Source organism: Megalops cyprinoides, chromosome 11, assembly GCF_013368585.1.
Source record: "Megalops cyprinoides isolate fMegCyp1 chromosome 11, fMegCyp1.pri, whole genome shotgun sequence".
NCBI classification, from domain to species: Eukaryota; Metazoa; Chordata; class Actinopteri; order Elopiformes; family Megalopidae; genus Megalops; species Megalops cyprinoides.
The window spans coordinates 13,511,654-13,525,607 of NC_050593.1; the positions used below are offsets into that span (position 1 = coordinate 13,511,654).

At 41.1% G+C, this 13,954-nt stretch overlaps 2 protein-coding genes across 3 annotated transcripts; one reads left to right on the plus strand and one right to left on the minus strand.

Annotated features, from left to right (window-relative positions):
- Positions 1–710: 710 nt before the first annotated feature.
- On the plus strand, positions 711–6,525 carry LOC118785666 (basic leucine zipper and W2 domain-containing protein 1-A). 2 transcript variants are annotated; one of them, XM_036540504.1, is made up of 12 exons: positions 711–807; positions 2,243–2,316; positions 2,412–2,588; positions 2,711–2,805; positions 3,112–3,177; positions 3,488–3,623; positions 3,823–3,932; positions 4,061–4,231; positions 4,525–4,671; positions 4,796–4,934; positions 5,055–5,177; positions 5,757–6,525. In XM_036540504.1, exons 2-12 carry the CDS (start codon positions 2,253–2,255, stop codon positions 5,786–5,788), a joined length of 1,260 nt encoding a protein of 419 aa, XP_036396397.1. In that variant the 5' UTR covers positions 711–807; positions 2,243–2,252; the 3' UTR covers positions 5,789–6,525. The 2 variants fall into 2 exon arrangements, with proteins under 2 accessions (XP_036396397.1, XP_036396398.1); XM_036540505.1 differs by lacking the exons at positions 711–807; positions 2,243–2,316 and having other exon boundaries at positions 2,511–2,588; positions 2,711–2,716.
- Positions 6,526–7,925: 1,400 nt separating this feature from the next.
- Positions 7,926–10,965, minus strand: si:ch211-246m6.4 (transcription factor 15). Its single transcript, XM_036540982.1, has 2 exons — positions 10,180–10,965; positions 7,926–9,691 (listed from the first exon to the last, which is right to left on the minus strand). Exons 1-2 carry the CDS (start codon positions 10,777–10,779, stop codon positions 9,659–9,661), a joined length of 633 nt encoding a protein of 210 aa, XP_036396875.1. The 5' UTR covers positions 10,780–10,965; the 3' UTR covers positions 7,926–9,658.
- Between the last annotated feature and the right edge of the window lie 2,989 nt (positions 10,966–13,954).

A 13,954-nucleotide genomic window follows, 5' to 3' on the forward strand; every position in this document is an offset into this window, starting at 1 on the left:
ACATGACAAAACGTCATAATTATAATAACTCCTTCGATTTTGTATGAGTTTTAATTGTAGCTGTTGTTCAAAAAACTGCACTAAAACAATTAATTATCAAAGAGTCCTTCACACTAACGAATATTTCGACAACACTACTTCCCATAAAATGTTCTACTTTGCCGCTGTTGGACAGCTCCGTATATTCGAACGTGTCAGGAACCAGGAAAAGAAACGATAGTGTTTGAGTGAAAGGGGGTGGCAAATTACTAGTTACGTACACAAATCATTTCTTAATTCAAACAAAAGCAACACAAATTGTATAATTGTCTATATTAGCTATGGAAAGCTATGTACAGATCGCAGCCTCCTTTTAACTTCATAGTTTCAACTCTAACAATGTTAGACTTTAACTCAACAATACACTCTGCACCATTTAAGGCAGAACAATGGTCTCGCCTTAGAAAAGGCAAAGTTGGGATCATGGCAACTAATTTTACAAGAGGGGGGTGTCACGTCTCACCATCTATCTAAGGATAAAGAACGCGAATAAATTATTACAACGTATAATATAAACTCGATAATTAACTATATTAAGGCATTTAACGTTTCCATAAACAAATTCCATTTGCAATAAATTCTACACTTTTCCTCTCTCAACCTCCTTGTCCCCTACCCAAATGTAAAAGTCCATGTTTTATCAGGCTTGCGCCGTCGCACTTCGTGATATTTTATTGTGGGGATTTTTTTGTTGGGGCTGAGGTGTGAAATCGAGTGGCAGTCATTTTGGGTTCTAGCTACAACTGTTTTTAATCTGCATTATTTTCGGTAAGTCTCTGTTTGATTAAGCAGCTTTGCCTCCGAATGAAACTATACCTAGATGATTTGTGTGACTTCCCCCCTCTGACCATGGGGTTAAGTTCTCGGTAGATCCCATTTTGCCAGTGAGCTAACCAAAGGCAATGGATAATTATCGGCTGGTAAGGGGCTGGAAATGGGAAGCTAACTTCATGGCCTAGCTAGCTAACAGGCTGGCTAATTTATAACGGAGATACAGCAAGCTGTTTGACCGTTCAATCTGATAGATGGTTAGCTAGGTTCTTCGGTTGTTATTTTAAAAGTTGACATTGTTCGGCGTTGCTACTGACAATACTAGTAAAGAGTATGACTGGCTAGCTAGCTAACCTTGGCATAGTTGGATCCGTATAACGTAGTGAGCTAGATTACCATTTTCGACGTTCACCAGGTGTTAGGAGTGCGTCTAACTTGCCTGTCGATTAGGCCTAAGGTAATGCAGCGTTCTGGGCTGACCTGATCTGTTCAGTTGATAGTAAAACTAAATTAAGTAACGTTTGATAAATGTGGAAATCAGTCGTGCTCCAGTGTTTAATGTCTCGCCACGCAACCACACAATCTCATGTTGCCTAAATGATCACCGTTTATAGGTCTTGTGTGCGTTAGGATGTTTGACTTCTCCGTGCTAAGCTAACCAGCTAGCTAGGTTGTAAAAGTAGGGCGACCTGTTGAAGTGTCGATTCGACAAGGAGCTTGTCGGAGACGAAGCGATGTGATCGAGTCTTTTACGTTTGATTGTACATTTTAAAAGGAAGTGACATTTTTGAACACCGCGTCGAACAATGTATTTGAAACAATGCTGAGCCGTGGAGACTGCGCAGTCAGTACGTGCTATGTGGTAACCAGCTCGCTCTGCTTGTTGGGGCCGCCGGATATGGTTAGTTTGGACGTGTCTGTGGACGCACAAGTTGGAACAGATTTTTGGTTACCAGATGTATAGTAGTAGAGCGACGAGTGAACAGACAAGGGAGGAGCATTTCGAGGGAAAAATTCAAGTGTTAAGTTTAGCTGGCTGGCTACACGTTTCCCCATCTAGATCATGCGCTCACCTCTGAAGTTAACTACAGGAAGCGATGGTTTTCTGGGAAACCGAGTTCTAATTGCTTGCGAATAGCCAGCTAGCTGACTTTGTGGAAAGCATTGCAGCTGGCTAACTTCCTACCATTTTTTCGCGATTTTCCTTGCCCAGGAAGTTTCACGTGAAAACGTCAGATGTTTTCATTCAGATAAATGGCTATTTCGGATAATTTGAAACTGCCAAGTAAAACCAATAGATCACCTTCCGTGGTTGTGGTTACTTAACTTGACGTTGATTCTAACTAACTTGGTTGTTGGCTTGCTATTACAATGGGACAGTGTTTCGTGTAAAATACGCTACATAATTGCTTTTCCTTTTTTTCGTTCGTAGGGTGTCTTTTATGAATAATCAAAAGCAGCAAAAGCCAACGCTAACCGGCCAGCGTTTTAAAACTAGGAAAAGAGGTGAGTGCTTTGTCTTGACTACTTTATTTTGACCTGTTACATTTTGGCCGACACCTAATGCCTTTTTATTCGTCTGGAAATGTTTTATTCTGCAGATGAAAAGGAGAGATTTGACCCTACTCAGTTTCAGGAAAGTATTGTTCAAGGTCTGAATCAAACTGGCACTGATCTGGAAGCAGTCGCGAAGTTCCTTGATGCCTCTGGCGCTAAACTTGACTACCGTCGGTATGCCGAGACACTCTTCGACATCCTGGTGGCTGGCGGAATGCTGGGTGAGGGGAATTATAATTGATAATGGCATATGTTTGAGATGCATATCACCACACAACTGTAGCCTGTGCTTGTGTTGTATGTCTGGCTTCACTTTTAAATGTTGTCTTCCCTTCTCTTACAGCCCCGGGTGGAACTCTGGCTGATGACGTGACCCGTACAGAGTTCTGTCTCTTCACAGCACAAGAAGACCTGGAGACCATGCAAGCCTATGCTCAGGTGAGCTGTCAAGAATAAATTCCTTTTTGGGGAGCCTGTGGATCACAAAATGTACAGGCTCTAATTTCTTGTAATCTCTTTCACTCCTCCCAAATAAGAAAGACATCCTAAAGATTGTATGTTCTAAATATTTGAAAGTGATCAGAGAGCCTCCTACATTACCCTGGGCTTTCAGAATAATCGAATGCTAAAAGCCTTAAGATTAGAAAGTTTGTCATAGTACAGTTTTTTTACTGCTACATCTGAAACGTAAAATTTCAAATTCATGTGCATTTCTCTTCTAATCCGATTGCTTTTCACTTATAGGTTTTTAACAAACTAATCAGGCGTTACAAGTACCTAGAGAAAGGGTTCGAAGAGGAGATCAAGAAGGTGAGTTCGAGCCCCACTTTTTTGACTGCTGTCTTCACCAAATCAGATGCTGCAGATGTCAGGAGTGTCACTAGATGAGTCTTGGACAGCTTATGTTAGATTCTTCTCAGCTGTACTCATTTGATTTAACGGGAGCAGAATGCATCTGTTGGAAATTGTGTACATTTTTTGCCGTTTTTCAATTCCATTCTTCGTCTTACGGGAGCAAATGCAAAGACGGCACACTTGTAGGAAAAGGGCGACATTTTTGAATGATTTCTGTGATTGAGTGTGCTGAAATTGGAGCCTGAAAGTGCTTTCCCTTCTGCAGTTGCTGCTGTTCCTAAAGGGTTTCACTGAGTCGGAGCGCAACAAGCTTGCCATGCTGACAGGGATCCTCCTGGCCAACGGGAGCATATCTGCCTCCATCCTGAGCAGTCTCTTCAACGAGAACCTCGTCAAAGAAGGTGAGGGGTGCGCAGCAGATGCCGCGGGAGCGGTGCAGAGCTCACTGTTTCATAGTATCCCTCTTCTCTGAGAGCATCCCAGAGCTTGCCGCCTTTGTTTAATGCTAAACCTGCAGTGTGTTGTGCAATTACGCGCATGTACTGCTGCCTTTGATGTCTGTGAGTGAACCCTTAAGATTGACCGACTGTTTCCCTTCAGGTGTCTCGGCGGCCTTTGCTGTAAAACTGTTCAAATCGTGGATAAATGAGAAGGACATCAACTCTGTTGCCGCCAGTCTCCGAAAAGTGGGCATGGACAACAGGCTGATGGTAAAATGCTGCTTTCATGGCTTTTTCGCGGCATGATTTTTTTTTTTTTTTTTTTGTTTTGTCGTTTGACCAATTGTCAGCTGTGGCTGAACTTTACACTGATGGTTGTTCTCTGCTCTCCGATGCAGGAACTCTTCCCTGCCAACAAGCGAAGCTGCGAGCACTTTTCAAAGTACTTCACCGACGCCGGGCTCAAGGAACTGTCGGACTTTGCCCGGAATCAGCAGTCCATCGGGGCTCGGAAGGAGCTGCAGAAAGAGCTCCAGGAGCAGATGTCCCGCGGGGATCCGTTCAAAGACGTGAGTGCGCGCCACCTGTTATATCAGTTTCATCATCCCCTGATGCGTCTCAACATGTAGGCTGGATGGCAGGCAAAGTGAAACGCCATGCCACACCTAGTCAGGTTAGCTATTTAGAAAATGTTGCCTCAGTGACTTAGCACCTGAAGCTGCGGTTAGACATTTTTCCAGTTAGTAGCGTAAGCTCTTTGACTGATTCCCTCGTGTTTGGAATGTGTCAGAATAGTACTGTATATTTAAACTGTGTGGTCCTGAGAACTATGAGATGATGGTTACCCCATCAATACCCCTAGATCATTGCCTATGTCAAGGAAGAGATGAAGAAGACCAACATCTCGGAGCAGACAATGGTCGGCATCATGTGGACTAGCGTGATGAGCTCAGTGGAGTGGAATAAAAAGGAGGAGCTGGTCACCGAACAAGCCATCAAACACTTGAAGGTGAGGGCTTGAGGTTCACTTTAACCGGACACTTCTGGTTTCTGGTGCTAGATTTCATCTGACCTGTGTAAAGTTTGATGGAGGTGATGATTGTATGACCTTCTCACACCTTTTCTGCCCTCAGCAATACAGTCCCCTCCTGAAAGCCTTCACCTCCCAGGGGCTGTCAGAGCTCACCCTGCTGCTGAAGATCCAGGAGTACTGCTATGATAACATTCACTTCATGAAGGCCTTTCAGAAGATAGTGGTGCTGCTTTATAAAGGTGTGTTTCTCTCCACCTTCCCAGAATCTCTTGCATGATCTTAGACTATCGTGCAGCTGTGTGCCTTGGCAGTGTGTGTGTGTGTTATGTAATATGTGGAGTTTTTTTTTTTTTTTGCAGCGGATGTTCTGAGTGAAGAGGCCATTCTGAAATGGTACACCGAGGCCCACCTTGCGAAAGGAAAGAGCGTTTTCCTCGAACAAATGAAGAAGTTTGTCGAGTGGCTCAAGAATGCAGAAGAAGGTAAGCATCCATCACCTCATTTTGCCCTGAAATGGCTTTTGTACATTTGGAAAGTAGAACAGCATTTTGTGTAGTACAGCAGGTATTGCTCCGAGGGCAAGCTTTGCAATTTAACTTTCAGTAAGGCTGAAAAGGATTTTGACATCCTGACTTGTTTAACTAGATTTGTAAATGGGTCTGATTAGATTGTTGGTGTCCCCTCTCGAGTTGAGTTGAATGTTTCTCTACACCAGCATACACTGTCCCAAAATGAAATTCACTATGCTGGACACATGTTTGATTTGCCAGCACAGTGGTATTAAGGTGCATCTGGGGCGTGCATCATTCAGTTCAGCAGTGCTTTCATATTCAGCATTCCAAGGCATGTCCCAAAAAGTTAGTGAGCACTAAAGTGCATATTGAACTTCACACTGCAGTATTTCAGAATGGTGCAAAAAAGACCTGTCACATGGAATTAAATGTGCTCTTTATGATGTTTACTCACAAGTCTAACTATAGAGGTTAATGATAATGAAGACTTGCATGGTTTTTGTTTTTGTGGAGAGTATGTTCATGTTTTGAATTTGATCTGTTTTTCAGAATCTGAGTCTGAGGAAGAGGAAGGGGACTGAGCCACACGTTTTTAAAATAAAGTAGCAGGAGGAGCAGTAGAATGTTTTGTTACAAAGTGCTTGTCTTTTTAGTTTCTTTTTTTCTATTCTACCTCCTGTATTTTCAACCATAATGTTTAGATGTAATTTAAGGGCTTTAATAATCAGTTCCATTTTAACTCCTTTTTCTAAATAAACTAACAAAAAGTTTACACTTGACATAGCCGGAATTGTGAATCCAGCCTCACTAGTGTATGAATTCACCCACGGCAGAAAGTGTTGCTACATTTGGAAATCCTTAAATTGACCTTGGCATTCTTTTTGTACGGTTCTTATGCTCCCTTTATTCTGGAATCAAACATTCCATTTGATGTAGGTTACCGTCAACACCCACAATTGCTGCTTTTCAAAAAGACTTGGACAGGACTCGGGTATTTGGGTTACACATTTGAGTGCATTCACACTGCTTATTTTAAGGATGTTTTCCTTTTTCTTTGAACAGTTATTGCCTTTTTGCCAAAGGAGTAAGCCCTGCTTTTTAAATGTAGGTTTTAGCCAGCTATATTGTATTCTTTTCACTTTGGATAAAGTATACAAGAATAATGTTATGATCAAATGACATGGCACCAGTGGAGTGTCATTTGAACTGAAATTGGACATTGTTGGTAATTTACAGTGCCAGCTCATTGATATTGGTTGCTCTTTTCTTTACCCTGATATCAATTGAATTTTTTTTTAAATAAAGAGAATTAAAGATGTTTTCCTTGGTGTGTTAAATCAGCATTTCTTCATCCAAGCATTTTTTTGCAGAGCAGGTACATCTGGTAATGGGAATTTGCTTTTGTTTTGGTGGTGATTCATTTTGATAACCTGTTAAGGGGAGCATGCGTTTGGCACCTCTTACACAGTGGAATTTATTTTGCCCACAGTCTGAACGAACTGGTTTTTGTAGCACCAGTAGGTTCACTTCACATTGTATTAAATGTCAAAGAGAATTTAATACATAGTAAATGTCTAGTATTTTACCTTAAGTTTTTACGGTCATTTGTTACACATGCAACATGTACATTTTTATTGAAAATTTGTGTGTGTAAATGTGTTGATTTACATCTTAAGCATTTAATTGCTTGGCACACACGTCTTGCTTTCAGTTATGAAAAAGTTTTTTTTAATGTGCATTACATTGCCCCCAGTAGTGGATTCTCTTAAGGTCTCACATTTTGTCGTCCTCTAGTGGTGGAATTAGGAACCACTACACTGCATTCACTCCTTACAGGTAGAAAATAGGAACACGCACATGAAGTGCTTTCTGTGTTCGTGAACTGAGGAAGTTCTATACTTCTTTGAAAAAGGTAATGGCAGCCTGAATTGTTTCTGGTGTCCATCACATAGGTGAGTATTGATATTACACTTTTTTTGATCAGATGACAAGCATGTAGGGATTAAAGGTTTCATTTAACCAGGAAATTCTAAATGGCACAAGCGTTGGTCTTGTCTGTATGGGGTTGTGCATATATGTCAACATGTTGTGGAGCCTGCATTGCATTCCTTTGATTTGATGTATAGAACAAGTCATTGTCAGTTTTCTATTAAAAAAATACCCTGAAATGGGATTCATAGTGACATGTGAGGTCACCCTGGAGCAGATGGAAGCTTATAATGAACAAATGCCAATGGATGCTGTACTCTCTTGAATTGCAGCGTGGGGGTAGGCAGCATGTGTAAATGTTAATGCTTTTGACCTTGTCAGCAGCTTCACTGATGTCTCCCCCTGGCACATTTGCACTTAAGGTATTACACTCAGTGAAAGCAGTAAATCAGAAAACAAACACAAGCTCCTGTTCTTCTCTGCTTGCCTGCCTGTGTACATCTGGAGACATCTAATGAAGACATCAGCATTTTTCCATAATTATTTCATTACATCTTTGAATATTTAGGTAATTTATGAGGAAAAAAAAATCATGAAATCTGATGTCTGCAAAAGGCAAATGAACAACAAGTAGCCCATAGTTTTAAAAATACTTTAATGATTTGAATCAAAATGAACGTACTGATAAATGTAATTGAATAAATTCATATTTCACTTGTTCTATTGTAAAAAAAATACATGTCTTTTGTAGCAGCTTCATGTTTTGCTATGTGCAAAGTAAAAGAACAATATTGCTATATGGACACAAGTCAGGAGAAATTCAAGTATGCTGACGAAAATGGCACATTCAAATACTTTTAGAGGTAGGCCTATATTTCAGTAGATAGTGCATGGATACAACGCAGCTGTGGTTTATAATTGAGGTGAAATTGTGGTGGCAAATTCATTGTGACATATTTCCCAACTTGTGTTTTGCCCGGATACAAGTAAAGAATAGGTTCAGAAAGTGTCACAGCTGTCATTTATGATGATAGTAGAACATATTACTGGGCATATTTTTAAATTAAATTTGGCAAACAAAGGTTTCTTTGAAATGTTCAAATATGTCACTATTCTTTTCTTGCACCAGCTCCTTATAAACTATCCACATTACATCAAAGTAAATATTGTCATTGTAGACCAAAGTCTGGGTTGTGTGCAATAGTACAAAAGATGTTTAAAATGTAGTTGCATAAGAGTTTGAGATTCATTCTAACATTGATCAACTTTCACGATTTTTTAAACTTATTCTTGGACTGAGTGAAATAAATATAAATCATAGATGTTGAATTAGCAACAAATGTTGTCTGAAGACTTGTGCAATATATGCAAGTAAACATTTTGGTAAAGATATATACCCCCAATTACCATATATTTACAAAGTAGAATCACATTTCTTGATATAATATAATATTTCTTAATATAATATTTCTTGATGTAGCTGTTTGGATGCAGGAGGTTATATACAAACACATGATTTCTAGATATAGCATCTCTTGCACTGAACAATGGAACCTACCTACACTGCTATTAATGGGTAAGTTGTTACTAGTTTGTAAACACAATGTAATTAGGGGGTTTTGACCAACTGCACAGTTGACAAATTCTTAAAAAAAAAAACAACAGGTATGGAGTCTACATCTCTAAACAGGACATAGTCTTTATGATCACTTTGATTCAAGTAACTGTTAACCATTTTAGTTTAGCCCTTTCTTTCCAGCTTGCCTGTGAGTACATATACCCTCATGTGTATATATAGATATGGTTTCTTCTGTTCTCTAGCTACATGGTTAAATTGTTAAGGCTCATCAAAGCTCAGTATGTTTAATCTGTTGTACAGACTACATTCATTCATTCCTTCAGTTCTCTCAGTTGACGTTTACTTCAGCTTCCAGCACTTCAAGTATCCCACACTTTAGTTGTCTGATTTGAAATCCTAACTCGGTGCCCCATTTCGACGAGCACTTCAGAAGGCTACCTTCGCGCACTGTAAAAAGACGGGCCAGGACAAGAACCGAAAGTTGTTATTTACATTTGGTGGGCTGCTGCAATTGCTGCCCCTGCTGGCCATAGAGGAAAAGGACGGGGAGAAGAGGCCGCCTCGATGCTACCCTGTACTGACAGCAACCGCTGTGCATCCAGGCTTCGGTTACAGCCATGTGGCTGGCTGCGGAGGGAAGACTTTCCTTTAGGAACGGGGGGCGCTGAGGTTTAGCATTTCTGATCCTGAAATAGCCGCACTGCCAGGTGCAGCTGTACACACGGACTCGTGTTACATTTCTCCAAAACACGTCGGATAAAACGCAGCACACGCTGTAAACGGAAAGTGCACTTCAGTGTTTTTCTTTTTTTTTCTAGAGATTACAAAAATATACAAAGTTCGTTTTTTTTTTCTTCTTATTCTTCTTTACAACAATAGTCATCTTTACATGTAAACATCAGTGTGTCTCCAGGCACGCGTCCCAGCCTCCTTAGTGCTACTGTCAAACAGATGAGTGCTTCTCTCCGTCTCTCACCTGTAAAGAGAAAAAACGAGTTACTGCTGATGGTATTCTAAAAAGGGAAACAATTTAAAGACTTAAGTTCTATTAGTTGCTTGATGTACTACGTAGCACATACCATGCAATGATAACACTGGGTCAAATGTATAGAGATTTCACTTAGCTTGGTATTTCCCATAGCAATTAAAATCAATAATCTTCAGACAAGCTTTTGTACTGTGAGTAATTTTGATTTTTATTGTGTTGCATTCATATCCCTAGGAGAGAAAATTCTGCATTTCCGTGAAGACAAAACTATGTTTGCAGAGAATCGTGATTATTACTGATCATTAACCAAGAGTCTCTAAAAATAGAAAATGGGCTATTTCTCTGCTGGTAAAGCCAAGCGTCGTAGCTGGAAAACAAAACTGAGCAAAGGAGTTGATACATGCCCTTACCTTGCCCTGGAAGCCGTCCACTGAGCACATGACCCTAAACACGCTGCGTGCTGGAGCAGGACTCACCATTTTGCGCTGGTTGCTGAGGCAGAAGGTGCAGATGGGCCTGAGCGCGGGGCTGCTGATGTGCGTGCTGCCCTGCAGGATGGTTTGGTACTTGAGGCAGGGCTGTCCATCCAGGCCGTCCTCTCCCAGCAGCAGGACGTTGGCCAGGTGGGAGATGTAGCTGGAGGCCAGGCGCAGCGTCTCGATCTTGGAGAGCTTGCGGTCGGCCGGCTCGGTGGGAATGAGGGTGCGCAGGGCGGTGAAGGCCGTGTTGACGCTGTGGGTCCGGTCCCGCTCCCGCGCGTTGGCCGCCTGCCGCTGCTTGCTGACGCTGGCCAGCCGCCGGCCCCGCCGCTTGCCCTTCCCGCCGCCGGACGGGCTGCCGGTGGACTTGTCGGAGCTCTCGCTGCCGCTGTCCAGCTCGTCCAGGTCGGAGGGGAAGCCGCCCTTGTCGCTCCCTGTGGACTTCATGGCGGACCTGGGGTGAGTGGGGACTGAGTGTATTCCATGGCGCGGACGGCGGCTGCCCATCACTTTATGCGGAGTGAAAATAGCACCTGGGACCAGCTGCCGCTGATCCGGTGACCGGGGGACCGCTGCGTCCCCTTGGCAGTTCAGCATGCCATTTCTTGAATGACTGATCCTTTCTGGGCCGCCACCATGTGGCCTCTGCAAAAGGAAAGGCAGGTGGAGCCTGGGAGCCACCTGTTGTGGTCTTTGGAGGCGAAGGGGTTTATATATATCCCCCCTGCCCTGCCCTGCCCCGCTGCAGTTTATTTTGCAAACTGCAAGGCAACACAGAGGAAGCTCACTGCCACTGTCAGAGGTACATAACCTTTAGCCTGTCTGTGCAGGTACACAAGGAGGGCAGCAGCAGGAATCACACCCTTTATTCTTTTCTGATGACACTCTCTCTCCTTCAACAGCCCTCTCCACTCACACGCACGCAGACACCCCCGCACCCTCTCCTATTCCCATTTCATTCGCCTAATTCCTTAGATCAGGCGGTGATGCAATGCAGTGACATGCACACCCAATGACAGGTATATGCATGCGCATGATTTCATCAACTTAATATCTGAAAATGCAAATACGTTTGCTCCGTTGCACAGTTGATTGTTCCCAATTCGTTATCGTGCATTCATACCAATAGTGCCCAAATGAGCTACAGATTTGATTTAATTTGATAATTACCCTGAACCTGTTTTGATTGCTTTGCAAGATTAACAAGCTCGACATGAATAAGGATCGCCTGTTAACCACTGATTCCTTTTTACTTGATTGCACCTAATTGCGTAACTATGCCTTTGTGCACTTCACATAGGCTTCTTTTGGTTTTATTAAAAAAAAAAACTGTTGGTTTAAATTTCAATTAGTTTGAATTGTTCTTTGTAATAGTTGATTATTTCGTGTAATCCAAACTCTTTGTTAAAATTAAAATGACTGAATGACTTAATGCACAAAAGTAATGCAAACACAATGGGTATAATCAGTCAAGAAGGAAGCACCTGCTTCTGGGTGATCCTTACTAAAATTGCTAAGAGTGTCAATGAAACAGGTTCAGGGCCATCATCAACTACAAGGAAAGTTCTCTGTCTCCTCAATATGTGCCTCATTGGCTACCAGTACTTGATACGTGTTTGGGAATTAATCTCAAGGCATCCCAGGCCAGTCTTGTTCCCTTTGATATGCACCTGCTAGTAAGTGTTACTTTCAACAAGGGTTGCCAGATTGGCATGTTCCATGCTGAATTTTATGGAGGTTTTTTTTCACTTTTTCTTGACTGGTTGGCTTAGAAAAAACAAAATGGAATTTTGGAATATGTTTTGCTTTTTCAGGATTCAATCTATCAATATTATGTCATGCCAAGATTAGTATAAAAATAAAACAAGTACTAATTCTGGAAAGTGTTTTGCTTGAATGCTTTTAAAGGAAATTCAGATTAATCTGAAAATCAGTTCATGGTAACACACTTTTTATTTGTCTTGCAGCACAGAGTGGAGCTTTCATTCAAAAGGGAGTTAATCAGGTAATAATGTATATCTGTTATATTATTCTGTTGTCTATTAATTTGCCAGAGCCCTTCCTTTGAGGAATTAAGCCTAATGGTATTAGGGATTAGTCTTAAAAAAATAAATAAATAACAACAACAACAAAAACTCAGCATGTTAATGCTGTTTTCAAGACCCTTGTATTTCTTTCCATGAGAATAATTTGCTAATTCTGGAAGAAAATATGTTTTTGTGTGGATAATGCCAAAAACTGGCAATTCACCTTGGCATTGGGGGAATTAAGTTTGGCTTCATTCATATTTTTTGAGGCCAAACTTGGCAGAAGGCCTTCCTAGAGATTTAGCAACCCTGCTTCCAACACATATCAGATCTGTGTCACCATTCCAACACTGCTTCGATTCAGCTGAAGTTTGACACCATTTTGAAAGTTTGATTTTTGGCTTTCCCACAGCATCCTCTCAAATGTCATTATACAATGCAACTATTTATTGCAGCTTCATCACTAAAGAAATGACTACTATACAATGTATACAATTTCAACTGTTCATCAGAAACCAATGGCCAACAAGATCTAATCAACAAAGCAGCCTGTCAAAATACACACAGTAGGCAGCTCTATGAAATGACATGCACACAATCAGTTTGCAAACCTAAATTTGAGGTATCACAAAGGACAACACTGAGGGTGGTTTAGGATACTTCATGAAATGCCCTGGTCGCTACTCTGAGGAGAGCAGAAGGCAAGTATAAAAGCAAATATAAAAAGCAAGCAAGTATAAAGAAAAAACAAATACTATATCCATTTTAGAATGAACAAATTGCTCAGTATGCATACATATTTTCAGAGTTTACACGTAAAAAAATTAGATGGTATCGATAATTTTGCTATTTCGAACAACATGACTTCTGCTCTGTGCAATAATATTAAGATTAAAGTGTAACATAAAAAATTATAATAGTAGTTATAACAATAGCAATTATAATAATAGTAATAATACAATGTAATTCTCATAACAGCAGGACCAGGAAGAATATCTAATATGTATATATTTATTTTTTCTTTTCTATTATGTTTTTGTTCCTATTTAGTCAGGGGCATGAATAAATATGGAGGGCACTGTAGCTGCTTGTAACTCCACCGGCCCTAAGGCCTACAGAAAGCTTTATTTCCTGCATGAGTGAGTAGTACAGGTGTGCTACTACAGCTGCCTTCCAACTGGTCCTGTAGCAGTGGTTGCTTACCAGGCCTGTGCCCTCTTTAGAGTTGATATAAATATCTGTGAATGTACATGGCACTTATATAGAGTTACTCCTGTAAACTTAGTTTACGGCTAAGTTTTAGAGCCCCACAAATCACGAGATCGGTGTTAATATGACATGGCAAAATGTAATAAGCAGAGACAGAGAGCTCTAACTCTGTGCGAACCAGGCGCCTCAAATTCTCAGTCACATGTCGAAATAATTGCTTCAAATAGCTACATGAGTACAAGTAAGAGTATGTTGTGGTAGTAGTGCAAATATTGTCCTTCCCTAACAGCCCATTTCCAATCTGCTCCATGGAATTTAAATTGGCAATACATGCAACTTTGCAATTTTTTCATGCCCACAGAGAGGAAGGTACTGACAACAATTAGCTAATTTATTGCACAGTATATTTATACATGTATCCAAGCCTGGTTAAATTGGAAAGATTGCCATGATTGCAAATGACCAGCTCCTCTCTTATGCTGGGTCTAAGGAGTCTAGCCATTAGTCAAAAGGCCCTGAGTACCACCCTGAGTACC